Consider the following 16,003-nt stretch of genomic DNA (forward strand, 5'->3'; position numbering starts at 1 on the left):
TAAGAGCTTGTTTAGTTGAGAGAGAGAGATAGCAAGAGAGAACACAAGCGGGGGGAGGGAAAGAGGGAGAAACAGGCTCGTCGCTGGGCAGGGAGCCCCACGTGGGGCTCGATCCCAGGACTCTAGCGTCATGACCTGAGCCAAAGGCAGATGCTTAACCCACGGAGCCCCCCAGGCGCCCCTGAATTATTCCAGTTTCTCTGGGTTCTTTCCTCTAGGCGGAAACTCTCACTGAGAGTGCTCTGTAAGGCAGGGTGGGCTTTGTTGACCTGCAGGCTTCTGATTGGGGAGTGGAGCCCCCACCTGCAAGATGAGGTCATCAGAAGGAAGTGATCTGTGATGGAAGGGGGTCATTGAGGCTGGATCTAGGAACTGAGGCCAGGCTGGCCAGGGGTGAGGCCAGTCATGATAAAGCACCTTACAATACCCTCGAGGGGCTTGAAGTTGGTCCTGAGGGCAGGGGGGGAGCCATCAGGGACACCGTCTGGTTCACATTTCAGAATGGTCATTATAACTGCCCATGCGGAAGATTCCCAGGAGTGAGCCCGAGACAGAAGGGCCAGTGACATGCTGGGCGGCACCCCATGCGAGTGGCAGGGTGCCTGGGCTGGGGCAGAGCGTCAGGGTGCTGGGGCAGTGGTGCATTCCGGAGTGTTTTGGAGGCAGCTGTGATAGTGCTTGGTGATGGGTGAGCTTGGGAGACGGAGGATTGGGGTGACCTTGGGTCCTTGGGTGGGTGGTGGGCAGCCTGAGTCCTGAGCTGTGGGGTGCTGGGAAAGGGGGATAAGGAAACATCTGCGTTTCCCACCCAGCCCCCTCGGGCAGGTGTCAGAGGAGCAGAAGGAGACTGGCCGGCGGAGAGGTTTGCTGCTTATCTCATCCGGGCTGCCTGGGCTTACTACCTGGTGGCCCAGCCCGGGCCGGGCTGCTCCTTACTCCTAGGTGGGCTGACCGACAGACCGAGGGTGGGACACAGCCTGTGTAAGCTAGGCCAGACAGAGGCGCCCTCCCGGCCTCCACCGTCACTCCAGCGCCTGACTCTGCCCGCCGTAGACAGTGGCAGAGCGAATGGATGGATGCAGTCGCCGCAGCACTTGGCAGTGGTAGTCACGCAGAGAGAGCCCGCCGTCAGGTGACAGTGTTCGGGGTGCTCAACAGAGGCCGCCGGGGCCACTGCTGGCCTCCAGGGGGCTGTGCTCTGTGCTGTGGCCTGTCGTGGGGCTGTTTGGGAGACCCCTCCCCGACACCTGGTGGGGAGGTCAGTCCAGTTGAGTAAGCTGCATTCTCCAGCAGTGGGCAAGGTCCTGCACCCCAGAAGTGTCCCTGTGGCCAGCCACAGGGCCTGGCTCCTAGAGTGCCCAGCGAGCACACTGCTGGGGAGGTGGACTTCGAAGGGAACAGGCTCTCTGGCAGGGCAGGGTGCAATGGGGAGGGGGAGTCTTGGTCATGGCTCCTGGAGCCAAGGCCAGCTCCCCTGCAGCTCATACCCGCTCTGGTCTGTGAGGCCCGAGGAGCTCCTGAAGCCTGAGCCTCAAGCCCGTCTCCTGCTCCCCTGGGGTTTGCAAACTGGGGTCCCGTGCAAGGCCTTTCGGCTAGCCCTGCCTCTGGGGGTCCCTAGTTCTTCCAGACCTACCCTGTTGGCCAGTTTTACTGGGGTAGATGAGAGTCATGACATATTTGACCTAATGATATTGGATGAGATGTTTGAGAGCTGAAGATTTTTTCAAAAGAAAAAAACTTACACCATTTTAATTAAAAAAAAAAAAAACCCTTTTCCATTATGTTCCGTGCACTGTTTTCCAGCAGTTTCTGGCCCACTTAAGACTCACCTGACTGGTGCAGACGTGTGCATAATGGTTTTTCACAATCGGCAGGGTGTTTTCCTGTCTCCCACTAGAGATTGCCTCTGGAGAGGGAGGGGTGGGGGACCAGGGGAGCTGACCTGTACTGTTCTAATTTTTCTTAAAAGCAGGAAGATGGTCTTTTCATGGCAGCATACATGTCAAAACATTGAGGTTCATTCTGGAGAGTGTGGTTGCTGGAGGTCATTTTACTTGTACTTCGCTGTTCTTTTTGGTTTCACCTTTTTTTCCCCCCAACTCTGGGGTTAACGAGTCTCTATTCGGCCACTTGGGAATGCCTTTGTGAGGCGCTAAAATGGAACCCAGGGTCCTCCCAGCGAGGACCCACCATCACCATCTCCCGTCTCTCCCTGCTTCTGTGACACTGGCGCCCAGCTGGGCCTCCGTTAGCGTGTTAGAGTGAGCAGCAGGAGGTGGTGGGTACGGCCCTCCCTACCGGGGACGCTGGGGCCCCGCGGGGTCTGGCACCTCACCTCACCGCCCCGATTCAGTTGAGCTCGTGCAGGCCGTGTCTGGCAGTGGCCGCTCTGACCTAGCTCGTCTCACGTCCTTCCTGCATCCCTCTGCTGCCCTCCTTCCGTGGCGGGGTCACCTCTCTCCTGCCCACTCCTATGCCTTGTGATGCTTTGAATTCCGTGGGATTTGGCACTCCCGGGGGAGCTGGCCTCCAGAGAAGCTGCAGTCCCGCCAGGTCAGCTGCGAGCTTGCTGTTGCTGGCGGCTGGGCCTTTGAGTGTGCGGCGAGCTGATGATGCATTTTCCCTTTCTTTTTAGTGTGCAAGGAGCCCCCTTACAAAGTGGAGGAGTCGGGTTACGCGGGCTTCATCATGCCCATCGAGGTGTACTTCAAAAACAAGGTAGGATCCTGGGGCAGCCGCGAGAAGGACACGCCGTTCCCAGAGGAGGAGGTGGAGCCGGGGCTGCACGTGGGGTGGAGTGTTGGGGTCCCTTGGAGCAGACATCCAAGTTAGGGCACTGGCGCACAAAGTGGGGCATCTGTCTCACATGGAAGGTGGGGACTGGGAAACGGCCCATGGGACGGTGGGTGGGATTGCACGTGGACGCAGCCTTCTTCTCAGGGAGCAGCCGGGCCACACATCCCCGTTCGGTTGCCCTGCAGGTGTGTGTGGGCCCTGCGTCAGCAGTGACGTGCCATGACAGGGCCAGATTCCATGGGTGGTCTTAGGGGGTTAGTCACCGGTCGTGCGGCCAAATGCGGAAGTTACGTAAACGTCCAACAGTAGGCGAGCGGTTGGATGTGTTTACGGTGCATCTGTACGGAATCTTCGATGACCCGGTGGGGTGGGGGGGTTAATTTTGGTTGGAAAAAAGCAAGCTTAGGTATATTGTTCATAGAGAAAAAGAGGTTCATCAGACATGTTAAAAGGGTAAGCTGGGGGTAGGGTTATAAGGCGTTTTTTGTTTTATTTTCTTCCATGTGTGTTTTTTTTTGTTTGTTTTAAAGATTTTATTTATTTATTTGACAGAGATCACAAGTAGGCAGAGAGGCAGGCAGAGAGAGAGGAGGAAGCAGGCTCCCTGCTGAGCAGAGAGCCCGATGTGGGGCTTGATCCCAGGACCCTGAGATCATGACCTGAGCCGAAGGCAGTGGCTTTAACCCACTGAGCCACCCAGGTGCCCCTCCATGTGTGTTTTTTGAACACCATGACTATATATATTTGCGTAAATTGTTCTGTTCCGTGCGGGCTGCTGTACCTAGATTCCACAGACTGGGTGACTTATGAACAAGAGAGATGTATTGTCTGGGAGTCCATGATCAGGGCGACCGACCACTGGGGCAGGGAGGGCCATCTCCCGGGTCACAGACTTCTTGCTGTGTCCTCACATGGAGGGAGAGGCAGCCATGCGTGGGGTCTCTTACAAGAACATGCATCCCATTCGGGAGGGCTCCAGCCCCAGGACTTAATCACCTTCTGAGATCCCACCTCCTCCGTCCATCCCCTCGGGGGTTAGGACTCCACAGAGGAATTTGGAGGGGACACATTTGGACCGTAGCATTTTTTTTTTCAAAGCCCAGTGATTAAGATTAGAAAAGCCTTCCGGCAGCCTGCCTCTGCTTCTCACAGGCGCCACCATGAGGCCGTGGTGAGCTTTCTTGGCTCAGAGGTGTGCTTTCCCCCAAGCCGCGCTGACCTTGGCAGCCGGCAGCTCGCTCAGGAAGGCGATCACCCTGGGAGGCTGGCAGGTGTCACCGCTTGCCTTAGGAGTCCCTTGGTTAGCCCTCTCTTCCGCACGCCACCAGGCACCGAGGGCCTTGGGGAATGGTGCTCAGCTGTGCCAATCCGCTGGGAGCCGAGTGCCACTTCAGCGGGTAGGACTTGGTGGGATTTGGCGGTGGGCCCTCCTGGGCCCAGGTCACAGAAGCCTGGGTCATCCCACGGCTTTCGGGGATCAAGACCTACGAGGCCTGGGAGTAGCTGCTCCTGAGAGAAGAGGCCAGCCTGTGTGTGCGCGGGCAGGGGCTCCATGTCTCTTTGGCAAGGGCTGAGTGGGGGAGATGCAGGGGAGAGGCTGCCCTGCTGGGGCTGGGCCTGCAGCAGGTGGCAGGGCAGTCTTCCCGGACCCTCCCAGGGTCCAGGAGCGTGGAGAAGGGGCGGGGACTGTGGAGGTGGGACAGATGCTGGGTGAGTCTCTGGGCTGGGGTCCCTGGCCTTTCCGTTCCCTGGGGGCAGCCTGTGGTGGGGGAGGGTGCTAGTAGCCTGCTGACAGCTGGGGAGACTGAGTCTGTTCGCAGGAGGCCTTTGGTATTCATGTGCACCGGTGTTCTGAGGGGCGGCTGGTGTGGGAGTCCTCTGGTCGCCTGAGCTCGTCTCTGGGTTAACTAGATTGATTCCTTTGAGGTTCAGAAGCAGTTTGGGGTCCCCCAAGCCAGCAAGGCTTTTGTGTTTTCTGAGATCTGTCTGCTCTCCGGTCCCTGACACTGGTGGGAGCTGCGTTGGCCGCCCCCTGGGCAGTGCTGGTGCCCGCCCGGCTTCCCGGTGTTCCCCCAAGGGCCTGCCGGGAGGCTAGGGCTTTGCCTGGGGAGGAGGTCCCGCACAGAGGCTGCGCTTTGCTGCGTCGGTGGCACTGGCTCTTGGAGCCCTTGCTCCTGCCCCAGGACCTTTGCTGCTCTCCAGGTTTTCTCTCGAAACGCTGGTAAGAAGCAGGAGTGTTTGGTGCTTGTGCCTTAGCTGGCCCCGTTCCTGTGGCGGCTTCTACAGCCTCTGCTTGTGGTTCTCTCTGCCCGGGCCTCTCCCACCGGGAGGGGGTGCCCCATATCGTATACCCCAGAGAAGGCACGGTGCTCTGGCCGCTGGGAGGGGTCTCAGGGACCATCCAGACCCTGTTCCAGCTTCTTGGCTGTGAGCCAAATGGAGCCTTCTGGGGGGCTCCCCCCTGGAGGAGGGGTGGTGCTCAGCGTCGAGCAGAGAGGCAGCAGCGGCTCCAGCCCTCACTGCCTCACCCCTCCTGGTCCCCGGCGCTCGCTGCTGGAAGCCCCACCCCGGTTCGGGGGCCGCGCTCTGTCTTCCCTGGAGCTGCAGGAGCCCATGGGCGCCCGTAAGGACTGCTGGGTCAGGGTTGCCGGTGACAGTGCGACACAGAAGCATTTTCTTTCTTTCTTCCTTTCTTCAGCTTCACTGAGGTGTAACTGGCAAAATGATAGGACGTTCAAAATGCACCATGCGATGGTTTGGCCGACAAGCCCATTTGTAAGCGGATTTTCCCCATCGAGTTAACTAACACGTCCATCACCTTACACACCCCCCTTTTTTTTCCTTTGGAGAACATTTAAGTTCTCTGAGCAGATTTCAGTTAGTGGTCGTGCCATCAGCTGTAGTCCCGTGTTGCACGTCAGATCCTCAGGCCTTATTCCATCTTACGACTGAATGTTTGCACCCTTTTACCAAGCCCTCCCCACTTCTCCCGCCCCCCAGCCCGACAACTGCTCTCTACTCTCTGTTTCTAGGATTCTCTTACTTTTTTAGGTTCCACACGTAAGTGATACTACGTGCTGTGCTGTCTCTGGCTTATTTCACGTAGCGTAATCTCTCGAGGTTCATCTACGAAGGATTTTCTTTTTTGGAATCCCAGTCCGTTGGGATTTCCCAAGCCCACAGAATATTCCACTGTGTGTGCAGACACACTTCCACACACTGGCCACATTTCTTGATCCGCTCATCCATCTACGGACCCTTCGGGGGCTCACTGCAGAGGCATTTTTTTCTGGTTTTGAAGCTGGTGCCAGGCCATCATGTCTCCAAGCCCCTTGAGACCACTGGGGACTCTGAGGCCCGGAGAGGGAGTCTCCTCCTCCAGCTTGCACGGCGGGTTGGCAGCAAGCCGACGCGGCCCAGTGTTGTCTCCCGTCTGGCACGTCTGCTGCTTGGGATCGCTAGCGGCGAGGTTCACCTCCAAATGGCGGCAAATCATTTCGGTAATTAAGAACACTTGTCCCAGAGACGAGCCGCTCCTCTCCCCTTTTATGTTTTGGTCCGTGGAAGAACTGCCCGCTGGAGTGTCCCTCCAGGCTGAGTTGCTACCCTGTGTTTACGGACTCTCGGGCCACGTATCTGAGGGCAGCCCTTGGAGGGAGAGTCAAGCACCTGGCCTTTGCTGTCCCCTTGCTTGGCAGGTGGCTTTGTGGGACCAGCTGCGTGTTGGAGGATGTTGGGCAGGGCGTGGTTGGTGCTGTTTGCTCAGCACCGCCCCCAGCCTTGTGTGTGTGGGGGGGGGATCGAGGCCCATCAAATGCGGAAGTCCCAGGTGTTACAAAACCCGGATTGAGCGGGTGCAACTTGCCCAGCCCCCTAGGAGCCTCAGGAAAAGGTCTCCACCGTACTTCACGGTGGAGACCGGCTACGTGTAGTAATGCTCCCCTGAGCCTTGCATTGGGACTTCCTATACTAAGCTTCCAAGGTTCCACCCCTCTGTCCTTCCCCTGGTGGGGAACAGAGGGAATTCTGGGTTCCTGGACCCTTTGGCCACAGAATGCGTCCTTCCTGCGCACAGCGCCCTTACCTATACTGGGGCATCGAGGAAGCAGAGGGTGTCCTAAATCCCGGTGTGCTCTTTCGGGATCCTTGGGCTTTCTTACTGGGAGTGAGCCGGTGTGCATGTGTCTTGCAAGAGTGGGGCGGGACCCTGGGCTCCTTGAGCCTCTCTGGTCCCAGTTCCTCTGCCAGGCCCTGTGTGGCGCCACTTCCCCAGGTGACCCTTTAGGGGGCGCACGTGTGCAGTTTACTGCCCTGGTGTGTCCGGCTGGCCATCCCCCGTGGCTTGTAGTTCAAGTTAAAAGAGTTTTTTCCGAGTCTGGTTTCTCGAGGTAGAGTTTACTTACACTATGATCCTTTCATTTTAGGTATTGTAGGCTTTTAAAATTTTGACTCGTGCTTTCATTTGAAATCTGTTGGTGTGAGGCTGTTTTTTTTCTGTTAAAGGAAAGAAAAGGTTCCCGTTCCCAGGCGTAGACTTGTCTCACCAATTCCTGCTGAGGCCCGTGTGCCTGGGGCGGAAGTGCCGCTGTGAGCCGGTTCTCAGAACTGCAGCATGTTCTTGCTTCGGACTGAAAACTGGCCGCCTCTGTTCCTGGAGGTGGTTTTGCCCCCAGAGCTCTAAAGGATGCCCCTGAACTGGGAAAACCCGGGACGCAAGGCCCACCGTGGGAGGGGCCCGGGCTGCAAGTCCAGTCGCAGGTCCTATGGGGGCTGTGCACTGGTCAGGTGCTCTGCAGACGAGAAGGTGATCCCCCCGGTCTGGACGAAGGAGCTCCTGGCCACCCGGTCACTTAGTGAAGGCCACGCGGCCACGGGCAGAGCTGGGATTTGAACCAGCAGAGCCTCTGAGTGCGTGCGTACACCTGTTCCCTGAACACCCAAGGCGTCCGCTGCTCACAGATCCTGGCGTCTGCTTACATCTGGGTGACAGGGACAGCCGTAGGCATCGTGCTCTGCAGCTGTCTCAGGTGGGTCCCTGCTTCCGAAGGTGTGCAGAGATCAGACAGTTGTGGGAGTGACACCGGTTCACCGCCAGGGGAGCTCCTCCAGGCTTGGGTACCGTCGGCTGCAGGGCCCTGTGGGTGGGTCTGCTGGCGGCTTTTCCGCCCCGGCGAAGGCAGGGTCGCCTTTGGTTACTCTGCAGCTGTAGCTGGGGTAAGTTGATCTTTGAGATAGGAAGGGAGTGGACGCCTTCCTGCCCTGGGCCTCAGTTTCTCTGTCTGCGCCATGGGGCTCCTAGTGGTGCCTGCCTTCCAGGGCTGGTCGGAAGAGTCAGAGAGATGACAAGCACAGCGCTTGTCCCAGGGCCCAGCACGGCCCGGACCGGGCATTTGGTGAGAGCGTGTGGTTACTGGGGCCGTCGCGATGGCGGCCTCCCCTGCTGGTTCCTCTGCGTCGGGAAGGTGAGCGGAGAAAGCGGCCTCCGCAGGGCTGGAGAGGGCGGCATTCCAGAGATGGAGGGAGATGCCATTCGGCTTTTCTGGCGAGCGTGGAGGATCTATGCCCACAGCAAAAATAGGCGCTTTCTCAAGCAAAGGAGGTTTTCTTGGGTCAGCCTGAGGGGTTTTCAGCCACTCTTGACCCTGAATGGAGACGGCGGCGTCTGTGAAATGAAGGAATTCTGCTTCCGTGTTGTTTGGCAGTGGTACCCACGTGAGGCCGCATTCTGTTGGACAGATAAAGTTCTCCTTTCCCCCAAGGGAACAAACTGGGTGGGGGGAGTGCTTCGTCCTACTTCAGAAGTTGTGTGTGTGCACTCTTGAGCATTCTTACTGAGACCACTTCTGACCACTAACGAGGTGTCCTTTCGGAGAACACTTGTCCAGCTCTGACTCCGTAGCTCTGGCTGGGTGTCCCGTAGTCGAGTCAGTCCTGACACCGTCTGCTCCGAACTAGTCCAGGCCCCACGGACTAAGGACTCGGCCCTAGAGGACGGCCCCCGCTTCCAGTGCCAGTTGCAAGCCCGGCCTTCGAATGCCCGAGTTCCCACGACCCCTCCTCAGGTTACATAATTGGCTAGAACAGCTCAGAAAACTCTGATAAACATTTTCCTTGCTGTTGCCGGTTTATGATGAGGGCTGCAGTTCAGGACCAGCCAGCCGGAAGAGGTGTATGGGGAAGGCGAGGGGGGAGAGTCTGGAGCTCCCAGGCCCTCCTGGGGCACGCTGCCCTCCTAGCACCTCCTGTGTTCACCAGCCTGGTTCTCCAGACTCCATTGTTCAGGGTTTTTATGGAGATTTAATAAGCATAGGCATGATTGGTTAAAATCATTGGCGGTTGGTGACTGACTCAGCCGTCAGCCCCTCACCCATCTCTGGAGGTTGGGAGGTGGGTCGGGAAGAACCAAGCTGCTCATCAGGACGTGGTCTTTTCTGGCAACTAGCATCCCCAACCACCTCTGTCTTTGACCCCGCCAGGGGTTGTCTCGTGAGAACCAAAGACACCCCTGCCCCTCAGGCCATTCTAAGGGTTTTGGACATTTGTGCCAGGAACCAGGAACAAAGCCCAAGTGTCTTTCTCTGGTACCACACTTGTCAAAAAAAAAAAAAAAAGAAAGAAAAGAAAAAAATCTTTTTTGAGTGAGGTGAAATTCACGTGCAGTGAACCATTTTAAAGTCCGACCTTTCCGTGTCCGCATCGTCGCCAGCCCCACCTTCTGGTAGCCTCCAATCTGCTTTGTGTCCTGCGGGTTTGCCTGTCCCGGACGTGTCATGGGAAGGGAGTGGGATGACGTGTGTCCTCCTGCGTCTGGCTTTTTCCGCTCAGTGTTGTGGTTGCAAAGGTTCCTCCGTGTTGGCAGCCGTGTCGGTGCTCCGTGTCTTTTTATGGCCGAGTAATGTTCCCTTCATCCTCAGGAGTTCCGTGACATCCCCGCCTGCCCCGAATCCGTGAAGCCTGAGTCACTGTTGCTGGGGGAGGGGAGCACAGGCTTGGGTCACATGTTCACCGACTGGTGGATCTGTAGTCATGTGTTCTGGATGTTTCCGTCCACAGATGCCTTATTTAATGTACGCTGTGGCTTCACCAGCCCTGAGCTCACAGCCAACTGCCTGAGCCCGGCCTGTGTGACAAACATTTTCTCTGTAAGGCACCTCACAGTGGGCCTGGGTTTAGGCCCTCGACAGCCCATCAGCGTCTTGCTTGGGGCCCTTTCAGACCGTAAGATCACCAGCAAAGCGCACAAAAATGTGAAAGCCATGGCCCTGGGTATACCACGAGAAGGACACTTGTTTACCCCGAGGGCTGGGACAGGAAGGCCGAGTCTCACCCCGTTCTGAGTCCGCTGGGAAGAGCTCTGGGAGGCTCCGAGTTTTCACCCCTGCGTGCGTGTCTATGAATGAATGTGAAAGCCACAGGTGTTGATGGTCGGTTTACAAATAAATTGCAGCAAGTATCCACATTCACAGATACGGAGGCATGAGCGGTGAAGGTCAGCTGGGCTGTAGTTTGTTTACTTGTCCCTCTCCTGCTGGACGTGTGGGCCGTTTCCGCTTACTGGCTGCCACGCGTGGTGCTGCCGTGGGCATCCTGGTCCGTGTTCATGTTGGAGTTCCGGCTCTGACTTCCGGGTGTGCACCCAGGAGTGGATTTCTGGGTCGTGTGGAAATTCCGTCGTTAACCTTCATGAGGACCTGCCACACTGTTTGCCCCACTGACTGCACCGTTTTGTATTCCCAGCAGCAATGTGGGAAAACTCCTCAGTGCTTGTCATTTTCCATTAAAAAACAATTTTTTTTTTAATTGTAGCCTTTCTAGTGGGTATGAAATGGCTATTTGAATTGAGGTTTTGATTTACATTTCCTTAAAGATAATGATATTGAACATTTCACGTGCTTATTGGCCATTCGTATATCCTGTTTGGAGAAATGGCTACATACATCCTTGTCCGTTTTTGTTTTTGTTTTTAAGATTTTATTTATTTATTTGACAGAGATCACAAGTAGGCAGAGAGGCAGGCAGAGAGAGAGTGGGGAGCAGACTCCCCACGGAGCAGAGAGCCCGATGCGGGGCTCGATCCCAGGACCCTGAGATCATGACCTGAGCCGAAGGCAGAGGCTTTAACCCACTGAGCCACCCAGGCGCCCCCAGCCTTGTCTGTTTTTTAATTCAGTCATTTGTCTTCTTTGTTGTTGAGTTACAAGAGTTCTTCCTGTGTCCCAGATAGTAGACCCTTACCAGATGTGTGACTTCACAAAATATTTTCTCCTATCCCGTAGGTTGTTTTATTGTGTTCTGGTGACATCCTTTAATGTGTAAAAGGTTTTGATTTTTTTGAAGTTCAGTTTCTGTATTTTTGTTTGTTGTTCACGCTTTGAGTGTAAAATCTCAGACTTTGCCAGGTGTGAGGTTGTGAAGGTTTATCCCTGTGTTTACTTTCATGGTTTTACATCTTATATTTGGATGGTTGCTCCATTGGGAGTTGATTTCGATATATGCCACGAGGTAGGGTCCTGTTCATTCTTTCGCTTGTGAGTATTCATTTGTCCCGGCACCATTTCCTTAAGAGATGAAGCTTTCCCCTTTGAGTTGTTTCAGCAACCTTGTTGAAAGTCAGATGGCCACGGGTGATTGGGTTTATTTCTGGACTCTCAGTTCTATTCTATTGCTAATTTTGATTGTTGTAAATTTTTTAAAAAGATTTATTTATTTGGGGGACACGGAGAGTGTGCGTGCACATGCAAACTGGGTGGGTCAGAGGAAGAGGGAGAAGCAGGCTCCCCGCCAATCCAGGAGCCTGACGTGGGCTCCATTCCTGGACCCCAGGATCACGACCTGAGCCAAAGGCAGATGCTTAACCAACTGAGCCACCCAGATGCCCCTGATTGCTGTAAAATTTTTTTTAAAGTTTTTATTTATTTATTGGAGAGAGAGAGAAAGAGAGTCCCCAAGCAGGGGGAGAGGCAGGCAGAGGGAGAAGGAGAAGCAGGCTTCCTGCCTAGCAGAGAGCCCAACACGGGGCTTGATCCCAGAGCTCCAGGATGAAGACCTGAGCCAAAGGCAGATGCTTACCCGACTGAGCCGCCCAGGCACCACTCTGATTGTTGTAATTTTATAGGAAGTTTTGAAATTAGGAAATGACAGCCCTCCGATTTTGTGGGGGGTTTGTTTATTTTTTAATGTGGTTTTGGTTCTTTGGGGCCACTGCGATTTCATACGAGTTTGCTGTTTGGCTTTCCATTTTTGCAAAAAAGACCACTAGAATTTAGGGATTGCAGTGAATCTGCAAATCGCCTGGGAAACAGTATTAAGTCTTCCAGCCCAGGAACATGGGAAGTCTTTCCATCTAATTAGGTTTTCTTGAATCAATTTCTTTCAGCAATCTTTTGTACTTTCCAGCGTACAAGTCTTTTACGTTCTTGTTTAAATTTATTCCTAGGTATTTTATTCTTTTGCATGCTATCATAAGTAGAATTATTTTCCCAATTTTCTTTTGGGATTGTTTATTGATAGTGTAGAGAAACACAGCTGCTTTTGTATGCTGATCCTGTACCCTGCAACTATACCAAATCTGGCTTCTTTGGGATTTTCTACATGTAAGATGCCATGAGCAAGTGGAGATAATCTTACTTGTTCCTTTCCAGTTTGGGCGCCCACCTCCCTTTTTCCCCTTCCTCTCGCTTCGTGGCTCTGGCCGGGACTTCATTACAGTGTCGAATAGTAATAGTGAAAGTGGCCCATCCTTATCTTGTTCCTGATGTTAAGTTTTAAAGCTTAAGGCTGAGTGTTTTGCCATTGAGTGTGGTGTTCATGGTGGGTTTTTCACAAATGCCCTTTCCAGGTTAAAGAAACCCCTTCTACTCCTAGCTTTCTGTTTTCATCATGAATGGGCCCATTTTTTCCCAAACACTATTTCTGCCTTTGATGAGATAATCATGTGGGTTTTTTCTCGTTGTTTTATTAATGTGGCATACTATGTTTTGGTTGTTTTGATTGATTTTCCTACATTGAACCCCCCTTGCATGCCTGGGATAGATAGCAGTTATACGTATAATCTTTTTTTAGTTTAAATTCAATGAGCTGACTTAAAGCACATCATTAGTTTCAGGTGTATAATCTTTTAAGTGTGTGATACTGGATGCTTTATGGATATAAATATCTTTAAGGATATTTTATTCACAGGGACTGTTGGTCTGTTGTTTTCTTGTGCTGTCTTTGTCTTTGGTGTTAAAGTAATGCTTGCTTCATAGAACACCTTAGGAAGTATTCCCCTCCTCTTCTGTTTTCGGAAGAGTTTGAGCAGAATTGGTGTTAATTCTGGTCTTTTCCCCTAATGACTAAAGGCTTTGAGCATGTTTTCATATGCTTATTTGTCATTCTGTCTGGTGAGGTGTCTGTTCAAAATGCCTGCCATTTTCTAGAAGTTGAGTTGTTTGTTCTTATACTGAATTTGTGAGATTTCTTTATATTTCTGGGTGCCCGTCCTTTGCGATAACTTTCATTGGATGGCTGGTCTCCTCCAGCTCTCAGCAGTCTTGCAAAGAGCTGAAGTTCTTGATTTTGATGCAGTCCATTTTATTGATTTTGGCTTTTCTGGTTTGGGGTGTGTGGGTATTTGTGTGTGTCTGTGATGCAGTGTGTGCTGTTTTAGCCATTTTTAAATGGGCCGTTTGTGTACATGTACGAATCCGTACAGCCATCACTCCTTTTGGAGCTTCCAGAGCTTTTCGGTCATCCCAGGTAAAACCAAACCAGTGATAACCGCTCCTCCCCCTGCCCTTGGTAACCTCTGTTCTACTTTCTGTGTCTGTGAACTTGCTGTAGGTAGCTCACACGCGTGCAAGTGTACGATACTGGTCCTTCGTTGGTGGCCTTTCCTGCACATCGTGTTCTCGGGGCTCACCCCTGCTGTCGTGTGTGACAGGGCCTCGTGCCTTTTTAAAGCTGAATAGCATTCTGTGGTGCAGTGTACCCACCACATTTGGCTTTTCCCCGCGTCTGTCTATAGACCCTTGGCTTGCTGCCATGTTTTAGCTACCGGGAACACTGCTGTTGGGAACGTGAGTGCAGAAATATCCCTTTGAGGTCCTGCTTTCGCTTCTGTTGGGTATATACCCAGAAGTGCAGTTACTGGAACATATGGTAAATCTATTTTTAATATTTTGAGGAACCACCGTGCTGTTTTCCTCCACAGCTGTGCTCTCGCGACGGCGTCTAGGGCAGTGGTCAAGAAAGAATTCTCCAGACGTCGTGTGGTGCAGCTTCCCAAGTTTATGTAAATGGCGCGGGGACAGGAGCCGTGGGCAGAGGGAGCTGCACTTCTGTATGAAGCTGGTGGTTATGTGCTCGGTGCTCAAGGGGGAAGGGACGTGCAAGGAGTATTAGATCATAAATCTTTTCTTCAAACTTCTACTCGTAGAACTACTTTCGCAAGATTTCTCCAGTGCTTATCGCTCTGCTGGACAATAACTGTCGGTGAGATGTGTAGGCAGTCATGAGACCCTCTAAGAATGTAGCAACCAGCTCGTATCTGGTCCCTATCAGAACTGCTGTAGGTCAGCCTTCCGGACTAAAGGTGAACGTTTTCCTGCTTCTGTCCCTCATCAGTACTGAAGTTTTAAGAACATGAAGTCTTCCAGTCCATTTATGTGCTCTTTAATTTCTTTCAGCAGGGTTTGGTGGCTTGGTGGCTTTTATTGTACAGTTCTTTTACCTCCTTGGTTAATTCCTAAGTATTTTATCCTTTTTGAGGCTATTGTAAGTAGATTGGTTTTCTTAATTTGTTTTCACTTTGGTCATTGTTAGTGTATAGAAATGCAGTTGATTTTTTGTGTTGATTTTGTATCCCGTAACTTCGCTAATTTATTTATTCTGTGTGTGTATGTGAGGTGTCCTAGGTTTTCGACAGATAAGAGGTTATCATCTGCTTAACAGATAATTTTACTTTTTCTTTCTCAATTTAGATGCCTTTTTATTTTTCTTTTCTTTTTCTTACCTAGTGCTCTGACTGCGACTTCCAGCACTCTGTCAGCTGGAAGTGGTGACAGGTGTCCCAGCCTTGTTGCTGATCTTAGAGGAAGAGGGTTCAGCCTTTCACCATTGAGTGTGATGTTGGCTGTGGGTTTTCCATATGTGGCTTGTATTACGTTGAGGTTGTTTCCTTCTGTTTATAGTTTGCTGAGTGTTTTTTTTTTAATCACAGTAGGGTGTTGAATTGTGTCCAGTGTTCTTTCTGCATTATTGAGATGACCGTGTGGTTTTTGTGGGTTTTTTTTTTCCATATTGTTACACCTCCAATAATTTTATACTTAGGAAAAAAGTATTTAATGATAACCCAGGCCAGGAGCCGTGTAGCCCTCATGGTCCCCACACAGGCTCTCTGAGTTTGGCCTTCCCCTCTAGCCTTTCTCCTGGCACACTCTTCCTTTGCTTTTCCATGGTCCTTAAATGCGTGTATGTGTGTTTGTCTGCCGTCTGGCTCTCCCACTAGAACGTAAGCTCCAGAGGGCGGCGGCCCAGCAGTCGTGCTCTCCACTGTGTGCTGGCCTCCAGCGCAGAGATGGCACCAGGTAGATATCTGTGGAACGAGCGACTGCGTGGACAGATGGATTCTGGAGGGGCAGCCATGTACGCCCAGAAGCCTTGGGACACGGTCGGCAACCCCCAGCTTTTAAAAATAGGAGAAAGTCCTAGAACAGGAAATTCACCAGCTTCAGTGAACAATTCTGTGGCCGTCTGGTGCCTTCACCATGTCACACAATCACCACCTGTACCTGGTCCCAAAGTATGTTCTTCCGCCCCAAAGGGAGGCCTGTCTCCAGTGTGACCCTTGGTGTCTGGCTCCTTCGACTTGGTGGAACTGTAGGAGCTCGTCCACATGGTAACCTGTATCAGAACCTTGTTCTTTTTCATGGCTGAGTAGCACCCCATAGCATGGCCGTCTCCCTGTTTATCTCCTCATTCGTCCGCCGACGGACGCCGGCGCTGTTGGCTGTTTGTGGCTGTCGTCAGCCATCTGCTGCCGTGAACACATACATGCGCGTGCTGGTTTGAACACCAGGGTTCCGTTCCTTTGGGCAGATACCTAGTGGACTCGCTGGGTCATACAGGATTTCTGTTTAACTTCTTTCTCTCTCTCTCTTTTTTTAAAGTAATTTCCTTGCCCGTCACGGGGCTCAAACTCATGACCCTGAGATGAGCCACACGCTCT

General features: G+C 52.9%; 1 protein-coding gene across 2 annotated transcripts in view; it reads left to right on the plus strand.

Annotated features, from left to right (window-relative positions):
* LOC111161748 (MLLT1, super elongation complex subunit) overlaps positions 1–16,003 on the plus strand; it is a 64,999-nt gene that overhangs the window by 14,067 nt on the left and 34,929 nt on the right. For both annotated transcript variants that reach the window (XM_022525658.1, XM_022525659.1), the window contains one exon: positions 2,636–2,718. In XM_022525658.1, the coding sequence (XP_022381366.1) occupies positions 2,636–2,718 (83 nt within the window). The remainder of the gene's footprint in view (positions 1–2,635; positions 2,719–16,003) is intronic.

The sequence above is a fragment of the Enhydra lutris genome, unplaced genomic scaffold, assembly GCF_002288905.1.
Source record: "Enhydra lutris kenyoni isolate GAN:26980312 unplaced genomic scaffold, ASM228890v2 scaffoldscaffold86, whole genome shotgun sequence".
Lineage (NCBI taxonomy): Eukaryota > Metazoa > Chordata > Mammalia > Carnivora > Mustelidae > Enhydra > Enhydra lutris.